The sequence below is a fragment of the Mycteria americana genome, chromosome 13 (assembly GCF_035582795.1).
Source record: "Mycteria americana isolate JAX WOST 10 ecotype Jacksonville Zoo and Gardens chromosome 13, USCA_MyAme_1.0, whole genome shotgun sequence".
Lineage (NCBI taxonomy): Eukaryota > Metazoa > Chordata > Aves > Ciconiiformes > Ciconiidae > Mycteria > Mycteria americana.
In genome coordinates this window covers 18,673,219-18,693,763 of record NC_134377.1, presented here as the reverse complement: position 1 = coordinate 18,693,763, position 20,545 = coordinate 18,673,219, and the positions used below count along the sequence as shown (strand labels likewise).

General features: G+C 46.2%; 1 protein-coding gene across 3 annotated transcripts in view; it reads right to left on the bottom strand.

Moving 5' to 3' along the window:
- Positions 1-16,567, bottom strand: part of DGCR2 (DiGeorge syndrome critical region gene 2) — a 47,756-nt gene extending 31,189 nt beyond the window's left edge. For 2 of the 3 annotated variants that reach the window (XM_075515796.1, XM_075515797.1), the window contains exons 1-2: positions 16,201-16,567; positions 841-873 (exon numbers count right to left, since the gene is read on the bottom strand). In XM_075515796.1, coding sequence (XP_075371911.1) covers positions 841-873; positions 16,201-16,273 — 106 coding nt within the window. In that variant the 5' untranslated portion in view covers positions 16,274-16,567. The remainder of the gene's footprint in view (positions 1-840; positions 874-16,200) is intronic. The other variant, XM_075515798.1, reaches the window with a different exon arrangement.
- Between the last annotated feature and the right edge of the window lie 3,978 nt (positions 16,568-20,545).

Here is a 20,545-nt window from a genome sequence, read left to right as displayed (position 1 = left end):
TATTACGATTCACATATGAAATTCTAACATAAAAGGCTTATTTTCTTTTAAGGATCGGATGCAGTCTTTGCTATGCTACAGCACAAAATTTAGTAGACTGAAATCTCATTTTAGAGCAATTATATTCATCTGGCATTCGCTGGGAAGAAGGGAGGCATATAAAACACTGGAAATAGCAGCAATTGTAGTTTTTGCACTATACATAAACTTACAAAACATCACGAAGTTCTAGCAGCATGAGAACATGAAAACACTTCAAGCAGCAAAGTGTCATTATACAGTCTCTTCACTTTATCATCTCAAAGCATTTCTACAACGTTAACCCTCAACAGTCTTGCCAACCACTGCATCCTTCTGCCAGTGGTTACAACAAAGTACAGAAAAATTACATAGCTTGCCAAAGGCTACAGATGAGATGGAGCCTACAAGCAGAAGTCAGCTGTCCTGACTGCACTTCCATGCTTTCATGACAACACCATGTTTCTTCCCTAAAATGCAAGCAACCTGCCGGTTCACCAGCACACTCCTACCTGAACGAACATTTGTCTTTTGGAAATATCAACAGTTATTAACAATGCATTCTCTGGTAACACTTCACCTGTTCTCTCTCCAAAGCAACGGTTTATTAAGAGCTACAAATTGGCCAGAGGGAACAAGAAACTCCTTAACTGTATATAAAAAGAGAAGAAAAATTGAAATCAAGTTCAGACCATGTATCAGTTCCACAAGCTTAATACATAGCCCAAGATAAAACTTACTGTCAAGTGAAGGCCAAAAAACCCAATACCTATTTGTTGGGACACATTAGCAGATAATATAACCTGCCCATGAGTCACTCACCTGAAAGAAGTCTTGCCAAAGCTAGTCGTGGACCTGTAATTTGAAATGTAAAAGAAAACTTACAAAACAGTTGGAAACTTAATTAATCAAACACCAGAAGTAACAGGCAAGATTATAAATAAATTTAAACAGTGTCATACAAACAAGAAGTCTTCATCTCCTTTAGCTGCCAAATACTATTTTTCTAAGTCAGTCAGTGACAAAACAGACAAGACTTTTGACTAATAGAAAAATCTAGATTTCATACAGGAAAAAACTAAGTTCTCAAGGTGGTTGCTTACACTGAGAAAGCTTTTGTTCCAAAGATTTTCCCAATTACATGTTGAATGCCAGGTGTTGCACAGTACTCATCATGTATTTCAACATAGGGCTCAACCAGCTTTTTAAAATTTTCTTTACAGCACACTAACTTCCAGATTTCCTGCTAAGTACTCAAAATAGACATTTACAACAAGCATTATCCATAGGAAGGTCTTCATGACAGATGAATAAAATACCCACCCTGCTTTAATTTCCAGCCAGCTTCACATGTTTCATAAAACAAACACCTTTTTGCCATTATAAGATGATCCAGGAAGCCCTTTCAGGTTTAACCATCTCGTGTAATCTTTCCGTGTAATTGAGAATGTTTTCCTTCTGGAGCCCGAGTGCTGGGAAGTCACAGTGCACCCTTCCTGCAGGAGATGCATGCTTGGTCAGCGTGCTGCCCTGGGCGTTACACTACCTGCAACCTGTATGTTCTGCTTCATTTTAAGTCTTTCAGAGGTGCATTTGGACTAGGACACCTCCTGCTTGCATTCAAACCAGAACTAATTTCTTATTCATCTTCCCCTTTTTTATGCAAGAGATAAGGGATAATTAGTTACTCAAAATAATTGTTTTATTTGAAAGAAAGGCAGAGAGGATCTATATCCAGTATCTGAGACTACTTTTCAACACATTAAATCTCATTTTAGAGCTTCCAATATCAAATCAAGACTGTAATAGGCACATGAGACAAAGTGTTGATTCAATACAAGTTCACCTTGCTAGTTCAGTTTTCTGAATTAATTTGATGAGTGGGCTTTGAAACAGCAAGCTTCAGATCAAATGAAGCTATTGTCTGCCCACATTAATTTTAAGTCAGATCAGCTATGGTTTGTCCCCCCGCAACCAGAAAGATCGCATGCTCCAACTGATTCAGCAGAAATACAATTGTACAGATCCGGTATCAATTAATGTGGAATTGGGGCCTCATAATAGTTGTCTGCCAATGAAGCTAGAAGATCTACTAATGTGTTTAATGTATTTGTTTAAATAGTAGCTCTAATAGGAGACGTTTTCTGACATGCTGGGATTACACACATCTCAGAGGCAGAACAGTTCGTTTCAGCCCTGCGCTACCCAAAGCTGCCCCGTGAACAGAGCTGGGACCTGTACCTCCATACCATAAGAAAAGCTCTGATTCCTGGCCAGAGTCACAGCTCTGACTCACAAGGAGCTGTACCAGGTCACACCACCACAGGGGTAAGAGAAGCAGCAGGGGTGGAAACCGCTCTCAGGAATGGGCAAAAACCAGCAAGCTGTAAAAACTTCTGCCAAGTGACAGAAGCCAACTGCCCATTAATCTTAAAAAAGCACCTCTCTAGTCTACAAGCACTATTTACTCATCAAAACAATTCTGCGAAGATAAGCTGGTGGGTGAATGAGAATGCTTTGATACTGCTCACAGGATTATTTATCCTCCCTCAATTCAAGACAGAGATATAAGAGGAATTCAGCCTGAAGAAATGCTACAACCAATAAAAATGCCAGAGGCCCTGTCTCAGGTACATATAATAAAGACCTCCTGTAAAGCATCAGGTGAACACATCAAAGTTTTCAAAATCTAAATTTCAGCCTTGTATTTCCAAGACACTGAAGTTCACCATTACAGGAAACAGTGGAAAAAGGAAGACTAGAAAGCCCAATCTCTTCTAAGGTAGAAACATATTCCTGACAGACAGAAGATTCCCCTTACTTATAAACCATGTGTTCCTAACTCTGATACATAAACCGCTAGTGGTACAAAAAACTCAATGCCTTGTCAATTCACAAATTTAAGAGGTGTGTAAAGGCATGAAATAATACAGATGAGGGGCCAGAGCTCTAAACTAAAGCCTCTAAAAATATCAGTCTCAATTCAGGAGTGTGCTTTGATACAAAGATTACACTCAGTGACTGCAATCACTGATTATGAAAGTTCGGGTTCTTCTAGTTGCAATGACTTAATTTCTCTTTAATTAAGAGATTCACCAGTCAGTAAAGTCTGATACATTAAGATATTCTTTTGGTAACTAAGACTACGGATGCATGTTAAGTTTTAGCATTTACATAGCTAGTACAGATTTGAATCTATTTTAGTTTTTAATACAAAGAAATGCCACTTTTTATTTGCTACGCTAATTGTTTGTTCTTGTCTGCTGAGCTTCATTTGTATGGAAATTGAAATTTGATTAAATGCACAAACCCAGCATTTAATGTTATTTCAATTATAAGCTATTACTCTAACTGAAATGCATGTATTGGAAAAGATAAGCTTGAAGTACATGGTTTGGTTTTGTACGTAAGCTTTTAACAAACAATGGCAGTTTTGGGAGTACCTCACATGTACTTCACTTATTTTGGTCACATTTCTGAAGACTTGATCTGGTAGATCCTCTGGCATCATTTTTATTTATAGACTGAAGGAAAACAGAAGACAAAAAAAACCTTCCTGCTTTCTCAGTATAAGTCACTCATTGTCCCAAACCAGAGGAACCAACCTGTAAGAAAATATTCTGTTCAAATTTCAAGAGGAGAGGCAGTTACAGCTATCAAAAGCCAATTAAGCATTAACAAAAACTCTAACTACAGGTACTTAGACCACTAACTCTCCTTATTCAGAATTTAACTTGTCCAACAGGTCTTTCTTATATTTTATAATACTAAACTTACATACTTAAGTTAAGACCTGTACCTACATGTTGCACTATCATTTCATATTTTAACACATTTAAGTTTACTAAGATTGAAATTTTTTTTTCTTAAATCACTGTTTCTACATATCCTGCCCCATGCTAAACTGTACAGGCATGATCAGATCCTAGCATCTTCAGCAAGAAGCCTAACCCCCTAACTCCTTGGCTCCTGGAGATTTTACTCTATTAGTGCTCAGTAAATGCCTGCAAATAAGCATCAGAAACAAAACAGCAACAAAGGAACACCACGCCCTAACCATCAAACACACATACCGCTCCATATCTAATATTTACGCTCAAGAGGAAGCATAGCATAACCAATATTTTTCCAGACTCCTATTTACTGAAGTAGCAGAAATTTTTAAATATTCTTAATATTCCAAATACAACAATACCGCAATGGTTCTCTGAATTTAATCCTCAGCAGAGACATGAACAAACTGTCCATAAGCTAGTCCTCTGCACTCGAAAAGCAGTTTTCATAACTTGGCCTTCTCTCGAGTCCACTGCTGAGGGTCACCAGAGCAGGTACCATACCTCACAAAACTGCTGACAGCCTGCCCGCTTGTACGCAGCACGGCAGTCCTGCCCGGCCTCTGCTCCTGGTGGCCAGAAGTCCGTTGCTGAACAAGGCGTTTTCAATGACAGAGAAGCTGACTACAAACTTGAGGATGTTCTCACACAGTCTTTGAACAGGTTTTCTTGTTTTTAGCTTGTCTCTGAGGTATCACTGATCCCACACAAAGGCTCTGCTCTCGGGCAAGTGAAGCCATACTTAAGTGGTATTTCCCCTCAGCTCCAGATTGCAGAGAAATTTTCATGATCCGTTCATCTCCGAGAAGGTTTCTTTATGTTACTTGGTGAATCTTACTTCCATTACATGTTTTTAGATTTATCTTTACCCCACCAACCACTGCATTCAGTGTAGCGGAATGAGCACATACAGTACTTTATAACAAAGCCACAGTAGGAGAAAAGCAGACTATGATAACACCACCTTATTTTCAGAGAAGAAAACTATTTGTCAAGCTCACAAGTCACCATCAGACAATCATCCATTCCATAGGCTAAGTTTGTTAAAGTTTCTCAATAAAATTGGCTCTGTTTACTGTTCAAATTAAAAGCCTACAGAACAGAGCACTCTATTTTCACATTCAGTTCCACACCAGCTACAATGCTCAGCCGTTCACCTGTGCTACTGAAAATGTGCCTAAGCATGACCCTTAGGTCAGGTAGCTTTTGTTCCTCATGGCCCAAGTGTGCGCAGGAGGGTATGAAAGCACAACGGCACAGAGCCCAGGAAACCAAGAGGGCCCTGGGCTACGTACAGAGCCAAGCACAACCCACACCTATTCTAGAACTTAATTCCAGCTCCTGAAAATTAGAGATTCTGGAGTTACAATCCCATTTGGTAGGAACACATCAGTTCAAAAAATAAATAATATATGTTAGGGGCATCAGCATTTTCTGCATGACCTCAGCATGCAGTTTCATGAAGTCATTAAAATTGTGACAGCACTCCAGCTGAAAACTGTAAAGCTTTAATGAATAACTCTAATGAACATTCTGTATTACTCAGTGTTCTGTCATAGTAAGTTATGCTAGATGGCCCCAACATCCATCAAAAGATTTTACAGCACAGTAAGGAACACTGGCAGTCTCCTTCCCCTCATCCCATCTCATCGATATTATACCTACACTCTGCACGAGCTTGGAACTGACCCAGTTTCTCCTTGCTTACAAGTGTCATTCACTGCCAATTCATTGTCTGCTCTTTGTCTGGAGGGCAGACTCAATGCCAGTAAGGATTAAAAAAAAAAAAAAAAAGAAAAGAAAAGAAAAATCAAAACCAAAAAAAGCTAAGGCAGTGCAAGAGAGCCAGCATTCAGTCAAAGCAACATCATCAGAGCTTCCAGAATGGGAACCCTGACTATGACTTCCTAAGACTTAGAAAATACAGACTTTATGCTTTATGAATGTGAACACTTATTCCTAAGACTGAAACAGAAAAAAAAAAAAAAAACATTTCCCAATTCCTCAGTACTGTTAAAACCAAACAGAAAACAAAACTTACTACTTGAACTGAGCTGAAAGAATACTGCAAGTGAGGCAATGCAGCATTCCAGACTGAAGAAGAGTTTCTTCTCATAGCAGTGAGGATACCAGCTAAGCAACAGGCTTGCTTCCCCCTCCGCCCAAGAAACTGTTATATTATGATAGTAAGTAAACAGGCAGAAGGGAAAAGCAAAATACAGCTCTGGCACAAAAAGCACTCAGTACAAACAAAACTAAAGCCATGGGTACTTGAGAACCCTTTAATACGGCTCAAAATTAAAGCCTACAGTTCCTCTATACTAACAACCTTGTTTAGGACTTAACATGCCTTGTACAGTCTTAGGTGGGACTTAAATGTTTTAGCACAACAGTGGCAAGTGACCTAAACCTGTGCAGCACCAAATTTTTTACCCTTTCCCTAAAGAAAGCCCGAGCAGTAAGTGGCTCAGTGAAAGTGCCAATCACACCTCACAATTAAATTCACTAACCAATTTTAAGCAAGCTTGAGAATGAAGCCAAGACCAGAAAAATACAGCGTGCAGCACAAGTTTTAGAAAGCCCAGAGCCAGCATAAGGCAAGGAAACGATGACCGCCTTGAACTTCAGAGGGCGGGAAACCCCCACGTGGTTTGCGCCGTTCAGCAGGTGAAGCCCGCCAGGGCATCCGCGCCTCGCACTGTCACCACGGCGGGGTGGCTTCCCAGCTGGCGGCGGAGGGAAGCGGTGAGCTGGGGTAACCGAACCCTGGCACGAGACCTTGCAGGACTCCCAGGTTCCTCGTGCCAGAGGACGTATTGTGGACAGACAGAGGGGACACGGGGAAGACACAGCCTTATCAAATCCGTGGTGTCAGGCAAAGGTGCTACAGCGGAGGAACTACAGGGACACAGGAGACAAGCCCACTGGAGTCCAGGTTTCATTAAATCCCTCTACTTATGAAACATGCTCATGGGTCCTAAGAAAAAATCTAAGCATGCAAGATAGTTCCTCTCCTCTTCCAACTAACTGTATTCTCAGGATTAGAAAAGTACACATCCTATCAAGTCAGTTTGGACCAATATTTGTTCCTATGCAAAACAGTTTTCATTTAAGAAGGATCACCAGGGAAAGAAGCTGTATTCCCTTTGACCAAATAAACTGTAGGTGTAAAAAAAAAAGCTAAAAACCAACAAATACTCTACAGAGATCAGAGTTTTCCACAGAGGAAGAGAAATTTAAATCCAAAGTTTCACATGAACTGCATTAGTATTTTCTTTAGATCAGGTTTCAACAAGAAGAGTATTCAGATGAAACACGATAACAGCAATTCAAGAACTGTCAGAGCAATCAAGGCTAATTTGTAGTCACCATTAAATTGGAAGTAGGAATTGCCAGATTTCAGCAGTATTAGTTAGCAAGCCCATTTGCTTTCAACAAGACGACACATGATCCTACTTTGCAGGAAAACAAAAAAGTTAATATATCTTTTTTTTTTTCAGTACAGGATTCAATAGTATTTAAGCATATCCTTAAACTTTCAGCACGTGAGCATCCAAACAAATCTAATAAAAATACACAATTTAAGGCCAAGTATGTATTTAGAATACCTTACTGAATTAAAACACAAGGGACTGCAAGAGTCTTTAATGCCAAACAGGTGACAAAATCCTACCTATGAAATCACTATTTTTAACCACTCCACTCTCCAAAAACTAACACCATTTCTTAATTTCAAAACCAAATGAACATGGAAGAAGCTCTCTACAGGGCCCTATGGAAGGTCATGGTCTTAAACAAGAAACATGGTCTTAAACAAGAATCTAACAATTCAGGGAGACAGGAAACCTGCACACGAGCACTATTCAAATGCAGGTCACACTAAAAAAACCTTTGCTCCTGTTTCATTTTTTTCTTCACATCTTGTACAAGACTTGATGAGCAAGCACCTAGAACACTTAAAAACAAAACTTCAATATACAGAAATATTCTGACCTTGAATACGGAAAACCCATTTTAGCCTTTGCACAGTAGCTGGTGGAGTGGCTGTCGTGTACTGGAGCAAATGGCTCATGCTTTGAATAGCATTCCCCCACTCAACTGAAGCCGAACATGGCAGGAATGCAGCCAATGTTAGTCACTGCTGCGTTTGCCCACATTGTACGAGATGCTGTGCTTTCTTCTTCCATGGTAAAGCAAATACCTGAACAGAAATTTCATATATCAAGCCCCTAAGTTTAATAGTTTTATCACAAGTCAGCAAATAAGAGTCCAACCCATTTATAAAAAGCCACTTAACCCTTTAAGAGTAGTTTTCTTATTCCCTACACCTTCTAACAGCGCAGGTACCACTGGCGCTCTTCAACCAGCTTCTATTATGCACGTGTGTCAGGTACTATACCATGAAACTTGATCTTTGCCATTTTTTGGCTGTCATATCAACAGAAAAATTGCATTCAACTCCATCATTGCTCAGGAAGACACAGATGAGCACTCATACACTATAGCATCCTTGAACCATTTCCCACCAATCTGCTTACTACCAGAATTGAGGTGGGACGATGCTTCTGATTAAGTCTTTGCACTTGGATCTCACTCCTGCAAGACCCCCGACTTTTCATAAAGATTTTTCCAAGATCTCATTAATAGAGTACATTTATGTTACTGTATTTTAATCAGTAAAGAGTAATTTAAGTGTAACAAATAATTTCACAAATTCAACAGAGAGAAAAACACAAATGCAATTTTGACCATCCCTGGATTAAAAGAAGTTGTAACATGAAGTTTAGCATACACAAGGCAAAATGCTACTTGGGCACAAACTCAAACCAAGCAGCTGTTAGAAGCAGGAGTATTTGTTTTCTTTTAAAGTGTATAGAAGAAGAGATGTTACTTTTAAGTCAGAAGAAACCTTTTTATTTAAATATTGCTAAAGAAACATTAGCACAGATGAAACATACAGATACTGAAGGAGAACACTAACTCAGTTTTATGTAAAATTCTTCTCACTCATGCAAAGGCAATGCTTGACACCTACCCTTGTATCACCCCATCTACCTTCCTACAGAGATCTGAGGGCAGAGCTGGGCTGGGAGAGCCACGCTCCAGGCTGGAGCTGACCTCCCTCCATACAGATCTAAGGGCTGCACTCACCCACTTCAAACCTCAGCTGCTGTGGTATTGCCCACTCTGCAATGCAGATTTGAGTGTCAAAACACAAACCAATGGAGGCTTCAGCATTTCAAAGTGACATCTGACGCTCCCTCAAGAAAACACAGTTGCAGCCAGCCCAGAACACCCAGCATCATTCCACCAGAAAGGGCACTTAATCCCATTCTTCTACTAGCTTTGGTTCCCAAAGAATTTCACTGGGTACCTCAAATAACTGGTCTCATAGTGGGAAAGGTATGAGGAAGCACAGCAGAGGAGGTATATGAAAGAACACAACACAGGAAAAAAAAAGTTACTGATTTTTCTTTGTCATGTTTTCATTTGTGTAAGTTAAAGGACAAAAAAGCAGGGAATGTCCCAAGAGCAGCCACCAAAAGATAATTCTGCTTTTCCACCCACTGAGCTGGCTGACAATTATCAAGCACTAATCAATAAACAGAAGCTAAACATAATGGTTAGATCAACCAATTTTAATCTTAATTAACTAGGAAGATGAATGTTATTTTGTTTAGCTATAGTTAATGAGGCAACTGTCAATTTCCATTAAACTTAAAATTGTATTCCTAAATAATCTAAATGGTAGGCATCAAACACTAATAACTTCCTTAGTAGTTCCATATAGCAAACACCATTAAAACGCTGTTCATCAAATCCAGAATTAGCAGGCTGACTCTTTAACACAAAGACAAAACTAAAAGTTTCACAGGAAACCACAAGATGCCAGAGGATTTCACAGTTTGGAGAATGCAGATTAAAGATTAATCCCAAACTCACGTTTTTAAGCGACTCTGTTGCTACAGTTCTGCTACAGCTAACCAATGACTTCACCAATTGGGTTTGTGATTTCTCCTGACTCAGTAGGTTCTCTACAAAACCACCACTGGAAGTACAACACAAAGGTGTGAGCCCGCCATGCAAGGATCTTGAATGGTCCATAAACCCTTCCAGAGAGTGAAAAGCCAGGAAGCAACTGGCACTGCCAAGAACCTACCCACACTTACCACTGCTGAAAACCTGGTGGGTCCTGGCACCCCAACGGTCTTGGGAAACCAGCAAACTGTTCTTTGTAACTGTAGCATGAGATGGACACATGCACAACACTGTATTTAGACAGGAAGAATAAGCTGCAACTGCAGAACAAGCAACAGACTGGCAACTAGGCTTACCAAAAGAATCTGGTGTTTGGACACTCTGTCACAGGAAAACATTAAAAATGTGCTAGACAAATATGCTTCAAGAATTGCCTCGGTTTACCAGATTTTGTTTTTGGACAGGAAGGCGGACAACCCAGTCTCTTAGTACTCCCTTCTAGCCATAACTTTCTATCAGTCTACACAGAACAAAAGATTAGCAAGCCTTTTCCCATCCCAGGTTAGCCCTGGAGATCACACAGGCAAAGATCAGCAGAGCTTCTCATCGAGACTGCCATTAGGCATCATCTGTTTCTTCTCCATCCATCTCAAGGACTTCCTTGTTCGTGCTATCAGTGCAAGAACCCCTCACACACTTATTTCATTTCAAAATACAAAACAAACTCGAGCACCCACGTTAACCCCTGAAGAGCAGGAGCAGCAATGCCACTGAGCTGCTTCCAGGCTCTGCTCTGGCCACGCTTCAGGTACCAGAAGTTCGATTTGGGGTACGCTGGCTCTGCCACGGTGCAACACATGCAAGCGCAACAGGAAATTCTGCTAATCATGAAAGAAGTTACTTATATGCATCCCATAGGATGAAACGAAACCTGATAAAAGTTGCAAGAAATCACCATGTAAAAACCCAGAGAGCCAGGCATTACTCAAAGACGGATTCTGAAGGTAGTTACTACTCTTGCATTACAATTCAACATCAAAACGAGCCCTAACAAAGCTAATTCCAGGGGACAGAATAATTCGTTGAAGTCTTGGCTGGTTTTCTGACATTCACTGGGGGATTCTACATCTTTCATACTTAGTATCTAAAATTCTTCTCTCTTCAAGGTAGCTGTGCCTTTCCCCCTAACTACTGAGAAAGAAGCACTTGCACAGCTGCCGCCTCCTGCTACAGAGCGGCTGCAGCAGTGCTCGCCTCTCCATCACTTCTGCTGTTCTGGCCTAATCTTCCTCTACTCCCAAACCTACCGTGGGGACACAGAAGTCGCGTGTTTGCAAACCCCCAAGTTCCCCTTCTGTTTTATTACTTCTCAGAACCAGAGCAATGCATGCAAACTGCCCTCTGCCTACTGACTCCTTTCCTCTCCTGTACTTTGTAGCCACGGCTAGTAGCAAACCCACTCGCACCTCAAAAATTTTGCCTTATAATTAACATCAGGGATTACCAGTCTTAAAGTATCAGACCTGCTAATAAGGTCTGATACCTTCTGCCTTGTCTCTCTGCTACACCGATAGCAGCCACAAGAAAGCTTTTTCAAATCCATCAGCCTCGCTTCGCAGCACGTAACAGCAGCAAACAGCAGAGCACAGGAATACCAGGAAGGGCACACCAATATGTAACAGTAGGAAGAAAAAAACCCCTAAACCCAGTAGATTAAGAAGGGGATCAGAGGGGGAACATAAGACTGGAAGACAGGCCAACCCTACTTTCAGCAAAACTAACAGAGGAGGTGTGATAAAAACCCTTCTGCCCATCACACCCAGAAGCCCTCACTTGGGAATTCAGCTAAATACAAAGACAGGGACTGTAGTTACCAACGACATGGAATAGAATAAATATTACTCACCACAGCTCTCGCTAAGGTAGAGACAGTGAACAAAAAGCAAGATAAGGGCTTCTATTTGCCTGTCAACAAACTCCCTTTAGAGCAGAGGAACGCTGGGCCCAGGTCACATTCTGACTGATATAGTTGGGTCTCCAATTGAATTAACCGCTACAATTCAACTAGCCAAAACCAGACACATTCAGTCACAGCTCACAAGTGGATCACCTTGAAACAATGTTGACTGTGGGTCTGTTTAGACTTCTATCTATTCCGAGGAGCTCTGCCTTGCATTTAAGGCCTACAAGTTTTGACTAAGTGATAAGAAAGAGTTGGCAATTTAAACACGCTTGTCAATTGTATTGTGTCAAGATACCAACACCCCACCAGTATGAGCATAACCGCCAGCTGCATGCAAGCAAGCAAGCACCAAAGTGTATGAGAAGTTCAAACTTTAGCTTAAAGTTGTGGGGCTTTTTAATTAGACCACTTGCACTGGCAAGTCTTTCTAAGCATTGCCAATTAGGTAAGTTGCATAAAATTTTTAAAAACACAACTTGCGTAATAAAATTACTTCCTCTAGCTAGCTTTGAAGTGGAGGAAAAAAGCTGCAAGAACGAGAACTCAATTGGTTTTTAGCTGCCTGGCAAACGCTCTAATAAGAAAGCCCGATGACCTACATTCACAAGGCTCTGTACTAAACCACTATTACAAAATCCAATATAAAGCCTGACCGTGTTTAAGTGTTTTCCATTAGCAAGCAGCAGTATCTTGTTAGATAAATATGAAAACATCTTATTGTCTTTAGCAATGATGATCTTAATTAATCCTCTAAGCACTATTCTGAACATGCTGTCCTGATCGTTCCAGACTCTTTAAGTTCCCAACGTTACTGAAACCTTTGTTTTTCAATTGTGCAATGGGATATTAACAGAAACAGGAACTTCTTACATATGCTCATACTGTGCTGCAAAACTGAATTCATAACAGTTTATATCTCTGATGGTCTTTTGACAACCGACAGAAATGTACTAGTGTTCAGAAACTCGGTCTAAATCCAAGCTAGCACCAGTACAGATTATTGTGACTCATTTAACACATCACTGAAATATTTCTTCACATAAAGACAAGAGCTCTCAGCCAGCTAGTCAGATAACCTGAAGCAGATGTTTTGAGTTGTCCTGGAAAAGATATTATTAAGACAAGCCCTACTGTGGTAAATAACCCTGAAAGCAAGTGTCTGAACACCAGATATAATCAATTCAGTAAGTGTTTAAAGGAAATATTAAACTAGTCCTTCACTGTACACCCATATAGTTGGAAAAGTCCAATACATTCAGCTTCAATTCACATTAGCAGCTTCCAAACACATAATGAGTAACACAGCTCAAGGAGAAATGCCTTACTTAAAAAAAAAAAAAAAACTCTTCCAACAATGCATTATAAAGCAGGCAACTAGTCAAAACAAGCAGCTTATGGTCAAAACAGTTAGAAAGGGAAAGAGGGAAACACTGGGACAAAAAAAAAGAAAATCAAAGCAGAGATTCTCAAAGGCACAAAATTACCATTAAAAGTCCACAGGCTCAGAAAAACCTAACTGCCCACAGTACCTTCAGGAACCCAAGTCACCACAGCTAGGGCTGATGTCATGGTATGTTGGATGTACCTGACACTGTTAGCGATGGCAGTAGTGTAAAACAGACTCGTGTAACCAAGACAGAAAAATCAGGAAAAAAAGGAAATTTTAATTAATTTCTCTCCTAATTTACTAAAATCCATCTCACCCTAAATGCAGAAAAAATAGGTCCATGTAAAATCACTGCCTTTCAGATTGCCTGAAAAGATACTACAGTTGAGGAGGCTTAAAAGGAGGTTTTATTTATCTGAAGAGCACAGCAAGAACATGGATACAGAGCTAGTGTCAAATTAACATGGAAGTACAAAGAGGTGCCTGATTCGCTGGGACTGAATTGTGAAGGGACTACACATTCATCTCGGAGTACATAAAACCTCCCATCACTCTGCAGCGCTCATTTGATAGCTCCAAGTACAGATTTAAGCTAAGCAAGCTGCAGGCATCCTTTCTAAACCAGTAAGACAGTTGCTACAATACACAGGTTTAAAGAAGCAAAAAGAAAAACAAACACCACTAGGAAAATAAATTCTAAGTCCCAATACTCTTCTCTTTCTGAGGAAATCCATGCACCTCTCCAAAAGAAACAAGGGAGACTTCTTCACCATTGATTAAAAGGATAAATTTGGTTCTGTACTTGCATGAACCAGATTTTCCCTATTGCACCTTTAGTTTCAGGATCAATGCATATACTATTTAACCTACTAAACGGGTGATCTATTTGAGAAAGTAGATTCAAGATATTAAATGAAGCAAGCGACATCAGCAAAGAGATGTGAGGCCACCCTGAAGTGATGGGCTCTCTTCTGAGGAGGAAGGAAAGGCATCACCATGGACAGCTCAGCCACCACACTCATCCGGAGCATCCAAGTAAACAGGAGAGATGAGCATATTCCAAATGGAATGGAATTCCTCATACAGCAAGGAATTCCAGCTGCAACACTACATCCAGTTGGATTACTTCGCGTTAAGGTTCAGGAATGCATATGGTTCAAGCAAAATTCGAGGAATGCATATGGAGTTGCCATAGAGGAATCCTAATGCTACAGGTCTCAAAGCCAGTGGTGTATAACCTGAGCAGATGAGAGTTAGGGTTCGTTCACAAGAAGGATGCTTCTGCCAGTGTGGCTACAGCACCACAAATCTCTAAAGCAGATACATTAGAGCACGAGTGAAAAAAATCCATTTGCCATAAAGAAGCAAACCTCAGTGAAAAACTTGTCTTCACCCATCAAGCATCAGCTGCTGACAGAGATTTGATATCAAACTGGAGTGACAGATGTTCTGACACAATATGGAAAATTCCATTTTCTAATTTCTAGGAGACTACAACGCTCAACACCAACAGAGTTCAAAGTCAAATCTACCCACCTGTAAAAGTACACAGCTATGAATCTTGCTGAACCTTTTCAACCAGGAATTCAGCTGTCTGTAGCACTTTGTGCCAGCTACAAAGGAAGTTGCTTGAAATCAGTTTTACATAGTATCTTCTCCCACATAAAAGCCTCTAGGTGTAATAATACTAGGTAAGCAACTCCATGAATTTTTTCTTTGGCTACTTAAGAGCATATCATAAGCCCTATATATACACACTGCACTGCCAAAAAAACAAGCTAAAACAAAACAAGGCACACACAGCGCAGTTTCAAAATATAAGTCATTTCAATAAGACTGCCTACACCGACCCAATTGTGTTTCAGCTGTACTGGGAACTTGCTTAAATGCAGTTCACTAATACTGTTACGTTTTATTAGTCTGGGTGTAAAAACTATTTTGAAGAGAAAGAACAAGGGGATTTCAAAGTTAAATAACAGCACCGTCGTTGTTACTCTCCTGTTTACAAAGAGGCGAGCATCACCCAGGAGCAGTCGCGCTGTGTGATGGGAAGACAGTTTCCAAACCTGCAAAGCCGCTCCAGGCAGCCTCATGCTTTGGCTATTGATGCTCTTTGGCAAGAGCAGCCCGAGATGCGCGAGGGCTCTGCCAAGCTCCAAGAGAGTTCAACACCCTAAAAGAAACTCCAGCTGAGCGATGTAGCTAGAAAAGCAGTAGTTTTCAACCAGCAAAGACCAGCCATTTCTTGAAAGTTAATTATCTTAACACTTTAAAGCACCATGCCTAGCAGCTACCACACAAACTCCACCGCTAAATTATTTCCCTAAAAGAAGCAAAAACAGAACTAGGAAGGCGACGTACGAACTGAGATGCAACAGGGGTTTTTTCTCTTTTCGGCATGATCATACGGCACTTCGAAAGTGAGGTTTTTGTCTTGCTTTGTTGGCACCCAAGGCCCACAACATAAAAGCGGGCAAGGAAGAAGCACCTGAAAACTTAGTCATGCCGCCACATTTCCACTGCTCATTAACTGTAGGGTCATGCAGTTTCCTACCTAAGCTTTCAAAGTTCAAATGAATCTTTTTACCCTAACTCGCAGCCCTCTCAAGACCCAGCCAGCCAGCACGGGGGACCCACGTCTCACCCCACGACTCGGCCAGGTCACGTCTCTTCTAAGCAGCGTACCGAAGCGGCAGAGACGCCGCCAGCAGAGCCCTAACCGAGCCCGAGGCCGGCTTTGGGCCACGGCGACCCCGGAGCTGGACTCCTCCCGGCGCCCCGGCACCGGCGGCAGGGGAAGGGCACGGGCGCCCCTCCGCACCGACCTCCCGGGGACGCCGCTCACCGCAGGCTAACCCAGCCGGCCTCCCGCGCCCGCGGGCGGCTCTCGCCCGGGCCCGCCGCTCGCCCTCCCGCCCCGGAGGAGCCCCGGCGCCCCCCGCGCCCGCCCGGCTCTGGGCCAAGGACCCGCCCGCAGGCTGAGGAGGGAGGACCGGCACCCCCGGCCCCGCCGCCCCTACCTGGCCGAAGCGGCTCGGTGATGCTCAGCACCAGGAGGAGGAGGAAGGTGCCGCTGTCCGCCTTGGGCACCATTTATCCTCCGTTCATCCTCCCCCGGCGCAGCGCCACAAACCCGCGGGGAGGGACGCGAGGAGAGGCGGGAGGAGCGGCGGGAGGAGGGGCCGCCGCCGCCGCCGGGCCCGCGGGGGGGCCCCCGTCCGCACCGAGCTCTTCCCCTCCCCCGTCCGCCGCCGCCCCCGGGCGGGAGCCAGCGGCCCTGGCTGCGGCGGCGGCTGCGGCGGCAGCGCGGGGGTCGGGCGGCGCCACGCTGCGGGCCGCTCGCCTGGCTCCGGCGACGCACAAGATGGCGGCCGCACCTCCCCGCCGTCTTCCCCCGCGCCGCCACGCCCCCCCTCCCCACCGCGCGCCGCCCGGCGAATCGGCGGAGCGGGGGCGGGGCCGAGCGCCCGTGTCCGCACACGCCCCGCCCACCTACGGGGACGGGGCGGGGCCGAGCGACGCCGGGGGGCGGGGCGGGGGAGGAGGCGGCGGCGGCGGTTTCGCCCGGGAGGGGCCGGTCACCGGCGGCCCCCGCCCCCGGGACAGCTCCCACCGGTCCCCCCTGTCCCCCCGGGGTGGCCATCGCCAGCCACCACCACCCCCCGGGGTGGCCTCTACCGCTCCCCTCTGTCCCCCCCGGGACAGCTCCCACCGGTCCCCCCTGTCCCCCCGGGGTGGCCATCGCCAGCCACCACCACCCCCGGGGTGGCCTCTACCGCTCCCCTCTGTCCTCACCAGGATGGCAATGCCACTCCCTCCATCCCCCCGGGATGGCTTTGCCCCGTTCCCTCCGTCCCCACCGCGATGGCCTCCACAGGTCCCCTCTGTCCCCCCGGGACAGCCTTTCCCTGTCCCCAGCTGGGGCGGCCTTTCCCGCTCGCTCAGTCACCCCCGGACGGCCTTTCCCCGTCCCCTCCCTAGCAGCCTCAGCCAGCCTCCTCTGTCCCCCGGGGCGGCCTTTCCCAGGCCCCTCCATCCCCGCTGCGACGGCCTTTCCCTGCCACTGCGGGGACCGCCCGGCCCCGTCACCCTGCCTGTCCCTGCTGCGCAGGCACCGAGTGCTGGGCTTTCCCAGCCCCGGCGGGCTGCCGGTTGACCACCATTTGCCTGCTTCGTTAATCTGCTCCCACCTGCCCGCCGCGGGGTGAGACGGTCCCCGTTTTCACATGTCTGCAGGGGTGACACCGACAAGCGGCACCTGGTGCTAGGACGTCACGGCAGCCAGGGCCCCGGTGCCAGTCGGTGTTTCCATACCTCGTGGAAACACTGTGGCCCCGGTTCCCAGGCCCAGCCAGAGAGGAAACGCATCAAGAAAACTAATTGTGCGGCTCAGAACATTGCTAATAGCCCTGCAAGTGACAGGTGCCTTTCGGAATTTGACCCTGGGTGTTGCTGCACCGTCAGGCCGGGCAGGGTGGTGGCTGTCCCTGCCGGGGAGCCCAGCCTGGGGAGGCGGCACCATCCCCGGTGCCACAACTCTCTTGGTGGTGGGAGTCAGCCCAGGTGGCATTTAGGATCAAAAGGCAGTTTTACCTTCGACACCCGCTGTCCAGATTGAGCTGGAATTTCCTCCGATGATGGGAAGCAAAGGAGCAGTGTTCGGGCAGCACCAGGGCATGGCGGCCAACCCACGGCGGCTGCGGGGGTCGCAGGGAACCGGCACCTTCCTCTGCAGGGAATCCCAGCTTTGCGGTAAAACCCTACTCAGAGTAAAAGCCAAAAGCTGGGAAGCTGCCTGGGAAGTTTTTATATTTTTTTAATTTTGTTGAACTAAAGTATCTGGAAGTATCTTACAACAAAGTGCTTTCCACTTTTATGCTACAGTTTAAGTTTTCAAATAAAACATGGAAATTCCAGTAGGGACTATTTTAACCTAATCATGCACTCCCTGTTTCCCTGTTAATACCAATTACTCACTATATCCAGTGGCAAACCTCCCTCGGGGGTATTCCCATGGATGTACGGCTGCCTCCACTCTCACATTGCTTGTGCTTCCCGCAGGCGCTGCCCAGGCCGGGCCCCGGCTGCTGACCTGCAGGCAGGGGGACAGGGGCTCCTGGGCACCCTCCACCTCCAGCCCTGCGGGAGCTGTTGCCATGCTCAGGTCAGCAGCATCAGGGAGATGCTATTTCCAAAGCTAAATGTAAAGTTTAACATGGCAGTGGAAATCGGTGCCCACAAAGACCCCAGAGCTGGGATAGCAGTGAGCGTGAGCCGTGGCTCCATCGCCTGGAGCCGAGCCCTGCGGGGCCCCAGCAGGGCTGCGTGGCAGGGGACACGTGTGCTGGGGGACCTGCTGGAGTGCGTCACAAGCAGCAGGGGGTTGCCTGAAGATTTAGGCCAAAATCCACTTTGCTAGCTCTCATGTGCTGCCAAATACTGCCACGATCCGAGTGTCCGTGGGGACCTGAAGCGTGACAACGTCCCCCAGCATGAAGGCACGAGTGTCAAACTCCCCGGCTTTGTCCCTCCCAAGGGACGCTGTGGGGAGAGGCTGTTCTCAGCCCAGCCGCACAGGCAGACCCCAGCTTGACCCAGGACATTCCTTATCCACCCCAAGCCCATGACGCCCCATCAGCCACGTATAAGCAAATGCCCTGCGATGCCCCCGGCATGAGAGCAGCACTCCCCTCGCAGGCAGGGCACAGGCCGCTTCTCCCTGGCTTTTGACCCAAGAGAACACAGACCTCATTTCCCCACGCTGCAGCCCACAGTGCCCAGCCAGCTCTCAACAGAGGCAGGTCTGGAGCAAGCACGTGTGCCAGGCAAGCACCACAACCCACACAGCACCTCTGAGTAAACAGGCAATAAATGGCCCGGCCACACAGGAGCACGAAGGTGAAGGGTAAGAGGCACCCATTTCCCCGGGCTGTGCCGAGCGCTGTAACAGCGGCAGACCAACGTTACGGCACTGGTGAGGCCGCACCTCGAATGCTGTGTTCAGTGCTGGGCCCCTCACTCCCAGAGAGACATTGAGGGGCTGGAGCGTGTCCAGAGAAGGGCAACGGAGCTGGGGAAGGGTCTGGAGCACAAGGCTGATGGGGAGCGGCTGAGGGACCTGGGGTTGTTCAGCCTGGAGAAAAGGAGGCTGAGGGGAGACCTCATCGCTCTCTACAGCTGCCTGAAAGGAGGGGGTAGAGAGGTGGGGTCGGTCTCTTCTCCCAGGTAACAAGCGGCAGGACGAGAGGAAATGGCCTCCAGTTGTGCCAGGGGAAGTTCAGAGTGGACATGAAGAGAAATGTCTTCACCAAAAGGGTTGTCCAGCACTGGACCAGGCTGCCCAGGGAAGCGGTGGAGTCACCGTCCCTGGAGGTATTTAAAAGCCGTGTGGATGTGGTGCTTAGGGACATGGTGTAGTGGTGGGCTTGGCAGTGCTGGGTTAACAGTTGGACTCTATGATCTTAAAGGTCTTTTCCAACCTAAATGACTCTATCGTTACCCGCTTGCCACCACCCTGGCCGAGCCACAGGCAGGTGCAAGGCAGGGCCACCCCAGGCAGCCGCACCGGCCCCAGCCCCCAGGCAGAAGGCCAGGGCACCAGGGGCTGCGCTGGGGGGAGGCAGGGGCAGCCCAGTGCCGCAGGCAGGAGGGGTGAGGACAGAGCGTGCTGGCAAAAACACGCCGAGCACCTCTGCCTGGGGCGCGCAGGAGCTGCACGTCCCAGGCACTCCCAGTTTCCTACTGGGAACAAGTGTTTCTCTAACCAGTGAGTGCAGATCTGTGCCCAAAACGCAGCAGGGAAGAGCTGCGGTGCCCGGGAGGAGCAGAGGGAAGGGGCTCATGGCTCTCACCCTGGCCTGACTCTGAGCAGGGTTTTGCAGCTGGCTGCTGTGGGGCCAGCTGCAGCAAGCTGGGATTGAGGCAACAAATGCAAATATGAGGAAGCAGGAATTGCTCCATCTCCCCCTCCTCTGAGTGAGCGAATCCATTTCCTTTATTTTTGCAGAAAAATAGCCCAGTCCTCCAAAACAACAAAGTATCTCCAACCACAGCTTCCCTTCTGAGCTAAATAATCCGAGAAGTAGAAAGCAGCGCAGAGCCCCAGCCCTTACTGGAACCTGCTTTCAGGTGGGTGCAAAGCTGCAGCCCCTGCACGGCCCCTGCACCATGGCAGGGGTGGCTACCTCTGCCCCATGGAAAGGCTCTTGGCCCTGAAGGTGAAGTGCAGAGGGAACCAGCTTGGGGCTCGGTGCCTTTGGGAAGTCCTGTTGCAGACTCAGCTCCCTGCCGCAAGACACGGCTCACACGGGCCACAGGGGATCGGCAAAACTAAGTTGGAGGGCAGCCCCCTGCCCAAGGCAGTGC